Below are 11,514 nucleotides of genomic sequence, written 5' to 3'. Positions count from 1 at the left end.
CAGGAAGAGAGGTATGGTAAGTGCACACCTCTTAAAATTGATTCTTGGTAGAGACAGAACATTAGAGATTTAGTCAAGAGAAAAGGAGACTTTCTGGGATATAGGCCAAGTTAGTAAGGAGAAGACATTATCCCTGAACTTATTCTAATTCTTGATGTAGTAAAAGTGTAACTAAATTCTCTTTCAGGCTGACTATTGAAAACTGTGAAACCTAATAAAATCTGATTTCCAAGCTGCTTCAGGATTCTGTTAATTATATCATTCAGATTTCCATTCATTTTACACATGAATCACAGAATAATTCTGCAGTATGAAAATCACAAATTTTGGAAAATGTTTTTGTGTTTACAAATAGGCCTTAGAAATGAAATTAAGAAGAACATCTAATCCTAGGATGAGCTAGGATCTAACCCTGCTTGGAGGAAATGTTTCTAGCCAATACTACATCTGACTGGGCAGGACATTGTCTTCCTAATAGTCCCTGTTTCCCATCTTGAATTTGGGAACACTATGTTAAGGTAAAGGCAGCAATGTCATTCTGCATCTTGCAAAATTCTGTTCTAGCAGTCATGCAATTTTTGTCATTTTCCCTTGTTTGATAATATTCTGAGGTCACTGACTCTCAGGATGGCTTTTCCTCATTTCATTGTGGAAGTTTACAGAATTTAGAGCCCCATACATATCAAGCAAGAGCTTAAACTTAGGTTAAAAGCACAGCCCATGCTACTTTTACCCCTTGGCCTTCCATTTATGTAATACATAATATTCTGTAGTTTACAAATTCTATGTGTATATATTTTTATTTAGAAGTTGTTCATAAATCTTGATTTATTACTAATAATTTGACTTGAATAAGGCATTAGCAAATAAGGGCTTCAAATGGAAATTAATTATAACCTAATATTTTGCTGTGTACATATGTTCCTATTTCTATGTTCTAAGTTCTCTTGTGTTCAGGAGAGCTTGAACATATATGAGAGTGTGGAGGCAGATCAAAACTTCCATTGTAGTTCCTCTGACATTTTTTATCTTGTACTTTTTGAGTCAGACCCTTTCACTCATCTGAAATTCTCAGGGAGTATTATGCTTTCTTTGCGGCCTGACTCAGAAATCTAACTGACTCTGCCCATTACCTACTGTTTGAATTATAACTATGAGCATCCAACTTCAGATTTTCATGTGAAGTTTGGAGATTAAACTCAGGTGCTCATTCTCTTAATGCAAGAATTGTAACAGCTTAAATATCTCCATTGGCCACTCCTGATAAAATGGTATGAAATCCTGGATGTTTGCTCTTTTATGTATATCATTCCACGTTTCTCTTAAGTGGCTGGGGGTTCTTGTCCTTATGGAAGATTCTCAAACACTGCTTGCATTCCAATGATTCACATTACCTTCCAGGTATCTTCATGATCTTGGCATCTCTTGTGTTAAAGCAGATAATTCCTTGAATTTTTGTATTTGTTTATTTCTTCACAGATCATAAATGACAGTCACCTCACTATGTCACACATAGATCAAGAAACTGAACATTGGCCTGGTTTTAATCCCAGGAATCCATAGACTGAGGAAGGAAGATTATTGTACCTTCCAGGACAACCTCTATTACTGAAGAAGACCCTATCTGAAAACACACACAACCAGTAGAAAAAGATTACTTTAGCTTCCTTTCAGTTTCAGTCATAACATCAATACTAGATCTCTATTGAATTATTGGCAGGAATGGAAATTATTAGAGGTAGGTTCATATCTCTGTTAAGCTTTGGAAGACTAGAACCAAGGTTCCCATGAATTTCTGTTTGCATAATTTGAATATTAGAGCACAATCTCTTACATTTTCAAGTTGGATTTCAGTGCATGTGAGTGCTGTCAATGCACTTCTGATTGCATTTACATTGTTGTACAGGATGGCATTGCAAAAACATCAGTCAATCACTGTACTGCTAAAGTACAGGTTTGTATTTATTTGCCTTCATGTCAACCATTGGATGTAGGTCCTGAGCATTATCTATGAATGCTCATCTAGTCTGAAAAAGCTAGATTTTCTACAGGAAGGTGTACATCTGTTATACAAACTCTCAGCCTCTCATTTGGGAAATTGTGTGAAGTAACGTGAACATCACAGCCAGGATTCTTGTTTTATCAACATGATTATCAAGAGCTAGTGTTTCCTATGACTTCTGCTTCACATTTCTACTGATGAGTGATGAATCAGATAATAGATCAGATAGGAATACTGGACATTCTTCCCATATGTATTATTTATACATCCTTCTAACTCATTTGTTTGAATCATTCACCTGTTTTCTCTCCATTGTGTATGATAACAATTCTTTAGGCAGAATGTGTCTAATCTCCTCATCTTAACTCTGCCCCAATATTGTTCCATGTGACTATGTTGGGGGTAGAATTTAAATGTTATCTCTTAATGTAACATTATCTAATTTATAATTTTCACCTAATGGTTACTGCTAAATAACAAACCTGATTATCAAAGAAAAGAAAAATTCTCATTCCTGTTGTAATATTTCAATTTTAATTTTAATATTGATAAGGGAAAGGCATTCACAATGGATTTCTTCCTTGGAGAAGAAGAAAAAAGAAAATAATTTCTCCAGTATGGATGGACTTGTAATGTTGAACGTACTTTCATTTTGAACTCAATGGTCATTGCTTCTACCAGGATAACTTTGCCCTATTCTCAGTGTTGACTTTTGTGAGAAATAAAATGGGAATTTGGTCCATAAATACATGCATTTGAAGACTTCAGCAGTTCTTACTGATTGTTGTCTTTGGTGTTAAAATAACTATGAGAAGCAATTTGGCCAAGATCATGTTGTGCTGATCACCTTGGGTTTTCAGTCTTCAGCTAATGTGATTCTTGTGCATTTGTGACATCAGGTAAACAAGACCATCTTAGCAATAAAAACACAATTTTTTTTTCTCTGAGAAGTGACAGTTGGCACATTTTTGAAGTAAATCTTGCTCAGTAATAAAATGGACCCCCAAAATTTGGTAATAGCAATGATATTCTTGATTCAGAATACAATTGGAATTCTGGGAAATGTCTCTCTTCTTGCCTACTACCAAGTTACTTATTACAAGAAACACAAAGTAAAGCCTTTGGATTTAATTCTCATGCATCTGGTCATGGTTAACATTTTGATCATTCTCTCTAAAGGAATAGGCAACACAATGTTCATTTTTGTGTTGAAACTTTTCTTCAATGATTGGAGCTATCAACTTTTTATGTATGTTCTAAGGGTTTTCAGGAGCATGTCCATTACCACTGTGTGTCTCTTGAGTGTCTTCCAGACCATCACAATCAGCCCTAGGAACTCCTTTTGGAAGAATCTTAGAGTCAAATCTCCCAAGGACATTGGTGCCTACTTTTCTCTCTGCTGGTTCTTGTACATCATACTAAATGTTCTTTTCCCTTTGTATATGTCCATAAAATTAAGAAGGAAAAACATAACAAAAGAGACAGATTTTAAATACTATACTGTTGTAGGTCATGACAAATTCACAGTCTATTTATATATAGTGCTATTTATTTTTCCTGAACTTGTATTTTCTGTCCTCATCATCTGGTCGAGCAGCTCAATGATTATCTTTTTGTATAGACACAAACAGCGAGTTCAACACATCCGCAGCACTGCAGCTTTCCACAGTAACTCTCACGAGTCCAGAGCTACCAAGAACATCCTTGCTCTAGTGTTCACCTTTCTGGCTTTTTATACCCTCTCTACCATTGCACATGGTTGCAATGCTCTATTGTCTCATCAAAATTGGTGGCCGATGACCATCATAAACATTATAACTTTGTGTTTTCCCACTTTCAGCCCCTTTTTACTTATGAGTCAATCCTCCCCTCTCTCCAGACTTTGCTTTCTTTGGATAAAGGATACAGAATCCTCTAATATTTTTGTAACAGTATAAATTGCATACTTTTTCAGTATCCAATTTTTGAAAAAGGAAACAATACAAAAATTCTATGGGGGAAACATTTGTCTGTATAAGGTAAACTATAAGGATCTTTCAAGTGTCTTCCACTGGTGGACCTTTCATTCAAACCTAACAAATCCCCTGGTATCCTGGGTTTTATAGCCTTCATGTGACACGTTTCATAGCCTTTTTTTGGTCCAGGCTGCTTTGAAGGATAAGTGCTCAATCTATTTTCAACAAATTATCACCACTTTTGACATCAAATGGACAGATACATAACATCCTGGATGCTCTGTAGATATATTATTTGTTTGATGGAAAAAAAAACTCTACTGGCACAAGACTCTGCAACCACAGCTACTATTCAAACTATAAACTTTCAACACAGAAAACCTCACTCAGTTGACATCTGTTTCAGCACATCAGTGCCCCTGTCTCTTGTTATGGAAAAGCTCCTGATCACCTTGCCTGAAGCTGCTCCAGAGGTACCAGCCACAGTCTGCTATGAGCCAGGTCATACCTGTACTACACCACTTATTCAATTCAGAATAGTACCTCTCATTGGTCTAAATAAAAACATGTATTTGAGAAAGAGTAATAGAATCTTCACAAGGCTGTGATTGAAGATTTATAATAATACTGCAAGCAATCAATGCCACTCTTCTATGCATGCCACAATCTATTCAGAACTCTTTATAGCTTTATCAGGAACTTTTCCTCTTATGTTCCTCCACCCACAATTATGTGACATTCCATTCAGTGAAAGATGCTGCCTCATTTTGATATTCATTATGGCTAGAAAAGGTTGATCTGGTTGGATAAAGAGCAGACAAGTTCTTAAAGTTTCTAGCAGCATACTAGGCTCTCAGCAATGTAGTGACAACATCAGTAATTGCCTAAAGTTGGCTGATGCTAAGAAGAGAATTACCACAAGCAGAAGGTACTTGAGACATTGGAGGAAGACATTGCAAAAATATGAGACTGTTCATGAGTCACAGTGAAATTTTCACAGTTCTGAAAAGTGTTAGGAGCCAAGAGTCTAACCCGCAGAGACTCAGTCATGATCTACCTCTTCTAACTATGTCCTATTTTTGATGTTTCCATTGCATCCTAAAACAGTGGCACCCCAGCAATTGAGAAATTTGTTTGTTGGTGAAATCTCATTCTATACCAGTTTCAGAAATGGGTCCTAGGAGGATGAGATGGACATTCAAAGGAAGATAAATGAACAACAACAGAGTGAAGCAGGGTAAGATATAGGGCCTTTGTGAGTTAAAGATCCCCTAAAATTAATAGATGTTCTGTTCGTAAGTAGGTGTTTATAAGGGATTTCATAGAATATTTAAAAATGTCTGGAAAATGAGTGCTTTTTCCTTTAGGTTTGTTTTGAGTAGATAAAACAGGACTTGTCCTAAAATACTTCATTGCTTGTTGATGCAGACAAGGGAAATGGGATATATGAATGAGAGACAATGGATGTTCTAGTAATGTCTGAAGATGACAAGTAACAGGTCTAAGGTTCTTGGAATGAATAAAGCAGTTATATCGGATGTATCATAAGATGAATGTGTATGCAAATTAAGCAATAATGTCTGCTATGAGGTAAGTGATGATGGGTGGCAGGAGAATCATAAAGTCAGTGGGCATAGAACTAAACATAGAGTTTTCAAACAAAGAAAAACCAATGGCATAGAAATATAAAGAAATTATTTCATATCCTTAACATTACTTTGAGATTTCATCTTAACCCTGTCTTAATGACCTATATCATTGAAACAAGTGACCACAAATGCTGGGGAGGATCTCCAAAAGGGAGATCCTTCTTCACTGTGTGTAGTGTGCAAACTATTTCAGACATTATAGAAAACAGTGTGGATGTTGTTTGAGTCTTGATGATCTTTCAATAAAAAACCCAGAGCCAGATATCAGTGTGAAAGCTGAAAGATCAGAGAAGCAGAATAGCTAGCCACTAGATCCTAAAGAGAGAGTTCCTGTTTCCTCATGCCCTATATAAATTTTTCTGCCTAGATATAACTTCCTGGGATTAAAGGCATGTGTGCTTCCCAATACTAGGATTAAATGTGTGTGCCACTACTGTCTGGCTCTGTTTCCAGTGTGGCATTGAACTCACAGAGATGCAGACGGATCTCTTTCTCTTGAGTTATAGGGCTAAGGGTATGTGCCACTATTGCCTGATGTCTATGCTGGCTCTGTTCTCTGATCCTCAGACAACTTTATTAGGGTACACAATATATCACCACACGTGGATATTCCTCAAAAGGCTAGAAATACATCCATCATATGATCTAGGCATGCCTCTTTTGGCCATAAATCCAAAAGACACAGAGTCTTACTACATTAATGTTCATTGCTACTTTACTGACCATATTGCAGAATTGTGGGCAACCTAGTATTTCATAGCTGATGAACAGAAAACTAAAATGTCACACATTTGCAAAATGGAATATTATTTTCCCACTAAGAAAAAAGTATGAAATTTGCTAAAACTGAATGGAGTTGGAAGCCATCACTGTGATTGGAGTAACTAGGATTCAGAAGTAAGAACATAGCATGCTTTTCCCCCATATTTGGGTGTTAGCTTTGAATCTCCCTATGTGTATTTTGCTGGATTGATTTATTTGTTTCTTTCTTGTTTTTCAAACTCACAAAATCCAGGGTCATCTGGGGAAAGGTTTGTCCTCAAACTGACGTGTAGGGAAATGGACATTTTCATGATTAATGATTGCTGTGGGAGAGGACTCAACAAAGTTGGTGTGGTGCTATCTCTGGGCAGGTGGTCCTGGGCTTGGACAAGGCAGACTGAGGAAGCCATTGGTAGCAAGCACTAAGCAGCATTTCTTCAGTTTCTTCTGCTTCAGTTCCTATGAAAGTTCTTGCCTTGAGTTCCTACTTTCATGTTCCTCAGTGATGGACAGCAATCTTGAAATATAGGATGAAATAGGCATTTCCTTCCCAAGGTACTTTTGGTTATGATCTTTATCATAGCAACCTATCTAATACATATTTTTTTCATGAGTTATAAATTTGATAGACTTACTCATGTTGTTTTGTGGAGTATTTTATAGCCTAAAGTTACAAACTTTTAATTTTTTAAAGAGTTAAAAAGCCTTTGAGTGGTTAGAGCTTATGGGCTGTTCTGTGGGAGCTTGTAAAATAAGAATTGCAAATAAATTTCAGACAATGTAGGTCAGGATTGTGAAGTTTCAGAGGTAAGCAAAGATTGTACAATAGTAGCTAGTGCTTGTGCAATTGTTGAGCTGGCTGTTTGGAACCTTGGGCTTATGCATGGACACTTTGCTCAGCCTGGAAGGAGGGGACTGGACCTGCCTGTACTGAATCCACCAGGTTGAGCTGAATCCCCAGGGGAGTCTTGGTCCTGGAGGAGATGGGAATGGAGGGGAGGGGCTGGGGGAAGGCGGGGGTGGGGGCAGGAGGGGGAGGACAGGGGAACCCATGACTGATATGTAAAATTAAAACACAAATATAATTAAAAAATAAAATACTTCACAAACATTTAAAAAAATCAAAAAACAAAAAAATAAGAGTTCTGTTAGCCAGTGTCTCTCTCATCATATTGAATATATATATATACCAAGTTTCTAAAAAAGTGTCCTTTATGAGGCTTTTAAAAAGTTATCCCTCCCTCTATTCCCCACACTATTATGCCCTCCTATGTCCTTCCCCATCCAGTTTTCCTACTATAATTTCCTTATAAGACTATATTCTATTTTTACTCCTTTGGAAGACCCATTTCTGCTCCTTGGACTATTACCTGGTATCTAAGCCCTGTAGGTAGTCTAAATGCAACACTCTTATCTAAAGCTAAAAAGCTAACACCCACATATAATAGAAAACATGTGATGCTTGTCTTTTATTGTTATTGTTTCCAGCTCCATTCATATGCCTGAAATTTTTTATTGATATCTACAGTGGTTGTAGCAGTTTGCATGGCCAACAGCAATGGATAAGCATCCCATTTTCCACTAATCATCACCACTGCCTATTTAGAATAAATCATACGGACACAAGATACATTGGCAGACTGCTTTTGAGCCTTAACTGTCATTTCTGTCTCAGACTTAAAACATCACACCCCATGTACTAGAATGACACAGGAGGATAACTTAAATACTGTCATAACTTCAAGCTATAACAAACAAATAAAAATAGATTGCTTCAAAGAGACCTGATTATCACATAAGTCTCCCAAAGCCTTTTGAGGCACAGCTTTAGAAACATTCAGCCAATTGCTTAGCTGGGAATTTGAAAAACAATTAATCAGACTGGCTGTCATTGTCCTAGTTCAACCCTGTGGCTAAACCTTGACAACACCTTCTGAAGTTGGTACTGGGGTCCCTTTCCCAATAGATCTGTAACCTTATATGAGTATGTTAGACCTCAGGTACAACTATTTGCTACCAAGAGCTACAACATCTTCCCTATAGTGTGGGTCTTTCTGGTTTGAAAGAGAAGATGGCAAACTGTGTTTACTGGCTTCCATTAAGAGCATCCAATACCATTGATAAAGCATAGGGTTCAGGCAGGTATGTGGGATGTAGCCTCTAGACTGGATGTACAGGGCTAAGGGTACCCAGAAGTATGGTTTCCTTCAGATATACTGAGAAATATTAGAAGAGATCCACAAATCCATAGGTCACTTTGGTAAGATTAACCATTTTTAAAGTACTTCTTTTTATGGCCTAGCTGTAGTTTATGTGAATAATAGGCCATATTGTGAGCTCCAACTTTAAATAATATAAGATGCCACAGACTATGGTAATTTGAATCTCTATTTCTTTCCAGACTGGCTTCTGAATTATCTACCTTGGTAAACTGTAGTGGTGCTTTTGAAATCCCCAAGGATCAGTCTAGTACCCTACATGTCAATTACGTCTACTTGCTGCCTAACTTAGCCATTTGAAATATTCTGTGTCCTATATTTATGATTAATTGTCAACTTTAGTGTTGAACTTTTAAAAATAATATTTTTATTTATTCTTTGAAAATTTCCTACATGCATACAATCTTGTCTATATTCATCTCTCCATTCTTCCCAGGATGTCTTGCAACACTATTACAAATAAGGATTTTGACCAAATTATGATAAATTGTTTTGAGCATTTTTATTACATTACAGTGATGATAAAAAATGGGTTTATTTGGTGATATACTGAATGGACTGTTTTTAGCAGCAAGCTGAGCCTTTCTTGGCACAACCTCAACCAACAGGTATCCAGTATAATAAAAACCCGATCTTTCACCACTCAGTACTCCATCTGTAGAAAGCAGATGCAGGGCTAGAATCTCAGGAAATGCTGGACAACCTAGGGTAACAGGTTCTTGCTGATGACTGTGTCCAGTACAGTTAGGCAGACAAGTGAGCATGCAGTTTCATAGATCGGATGCAAACACTGTGATCAGAGTAACCTTCCTTATCTTCTGTCATCCAACTCCTGTTATCTTTAGAAATTCAGATACCGCAGCATCCCTGACTTCCACACAGACTTCCTAGTCTATGATGTACCCTCTATCATGTTGTCCTTCTAGGATACATTTTAGTTCAATCCTTCTAGTCAATTACATTAATGGAAATTTTAGTTGGCCTCTCTGTACTCTGTATCTGCCCTTAGCCTAGATATCTTATCCCACTCAATGTGTCCTCTTGATTTGAAAGCCCTGGATATAATTTTGCTCAACTTTCAGGCATTTTCAATTGCTCATGACTTTAATGCCTGACTAAGCCCTTGACTCGTGATGCATAGCTCTAGAGTTACTGACATTTCCTCTCACATCTTTTAATCCTCTACTACCTCTTGTTCTCCCTACTGTCCTTCATTTTCCTGTCCTTTTTTAATTCTCTCTATTTCTGAACATTCCAACAGGCATCATATCTGTACTAATACAGTTTAAATATCACTTATCCTCTCAATAGGCTCAAGTTTTTGTCTCTTGTTACTAAGTTGATGCCACCTCATGTAGAGATCTTAGTGACTTCAGAGGTGGGAGCTAACTTGAGGTAATGAGGTATGAATCAGGGGTGTGTTCTTGAAGGTTGATCCTGGCTTTTAACACATGAAAACTCTCTTAAAACATGGTGAAATGAGACTCATAAGACCTATTAGAGAAGAGTTTCAGATTAACCCAAAACCATGAGGAACAGCTTGTTGATCTTGCATTAAGACAAAAACTGGTACAAACAAATTATATTTCTCCAATCATATGCCTGCATACACATGGCTTCCAATCCATACTTGTGGCCTCCAAGTCTTATTCATAGCCAATTATAAGCTTTTCATAAAAACCCATCACAATGCTAATTAAGGTCAGTCTTGTTGATCAAAACTTTTTTCATGTAGACAATATACAGGACAGCTATGACAAGATGCATAGAAGCTGTTGCAGTATGCAAATGCAGTAGCAGGATGGGTTATTAGAAGGTATGGCTGAAGAGAAGTTTCTCACAGTTCCTCTGGACAAGACAGTTATGCCCAGATAAAGGCCTCCTGAAGGGAATTTATGAGGCTTCACCAGCAGTCATAATGACCATATGCTTTGAAGCTGGACTGAAGTTTTTCAATATTTTTGTGAAATCCTTAAGGTGTCAATGATACCACAATAACTGTCCCTATAGTAAACAATGATCTGTTTTCCTCATTTTTCTTTCTTTCTTTCTTTCTTTCTTTCTTTCTTTCTTTCTTTCTTTCTTTCTTTCTTTCTTTTTATTTTGACAGCTTGTCAGTGCTAAGAGTCAGAAGGAAACAATCTGACAGAATACAATTAAACAGTTAAATTCCCTATTAGCTTAGTTGAAGAAAAAAATAAGCACTAAAGGTTGATCACCATGAAGTTATCAAAATAACACGAATGTTTCTCATCTTATTAAAAGGTTTCAACTCCCCTTCCAATACCGTAGAGCCATTTGCCTTTCTCTGATCTTCTGTTATTTCATTTGGTTGTCTTCTCATCACATTGTAGATTTTATCCCATGCTTTTAGTAGTGCTTTGATTGCCTTTAAATATGAGGGAATAATACACACTTCATAGCTGTGGTTTTCCTCTGTTGTAGTTTTGTTTATCAAATATTTTGGTATGTCACAGAGGGTCTCTTCTGCCTACAGAATGATATAAATGATATCTGTGACAAGATTAAAAGCACAGTTTTCAGGGCCAGTAATGCCTAACCCCAAGAATATATATGTCAGATCATCACCCCAAATAGAGTCCCATTAGGTTCTATACCATCCAAATCCACACCAGGATCCTTGGGGTATGTCTTGTACAATGGAATCCAGGTTTAGTAGAGAAGCATTCAATTGAACACATCTTATGTCTCCTGAATCATATGATTACTATGTTTAAAATGAACCCATTATTCTTGACTGAAATCCAACCTTTCTATTTTGTGTTGTACTCACCTACCTATCATACTTTGGGGTGTAAATTCATTTTCTTTATCTCAAGGGCTACAGTCTGCACCCTCCTTATCTTCAGTTATTTCTATGAATGCTACTGGCCATCAACTGTCTCCCTTCTCCTTGCTTTGAAACT

The 11,514-nt window shown here is 36.9% G+C and overlaps 1 protein-coding gene across 1 annotated transcript; it reads left to right on the top strand.

The window, feature by feature from the left end:
* The first annotated feature begins 2,951 nt into the window (after positions 1 to 2,951).
* LOC118570335 (vomeronasal type-1 receptor 2-like) lies at positions 2,952 to 3,939 on the top strand. The gene has a single exon (XM_036168718.1). It carries the CDS (start codon positions 2,998 to 3,000, stop codon positions 3,937 to 3,939), a length of 942 nt encoding a protein of 313 aa, XP_036024611.1. The 5' UTR covers positions 2,952 to 2,997.
* Positions 3,940 to 11,514: the final 7,575 nt, after the last annotated feature.

This window comes from Onychomys torridus, chromosome 19 (genome assembly GCF_903995425.1).
Source record: "Onychomys torridus chromosome 19, mOncTor1.1, whole genome shotgun sequence".
In the NCBI taxonomy this organism is placed as follows: domain Eukaryota; kingdom Metazoa; phylum Chordata; class Mammalia; order Rodentia; family Cricetidae; genus Onychomys; species Onychomys torridus.
The sequence above is the reverse complement of the archived record's forward strand: the minus strand, read 5'-3'. Positions and strand labels throughout refer to the sequence as shown.

Bases quoted from the DNA above. Each gene is read 5' to 3' on its own strand.
- LOC118570335 (XM_036168718.1), top strand. From the start codon at position 2,998: ATGGACCCCCAAAATTTGGTAATAGCAATGATATTCTTGATTCAGAAT.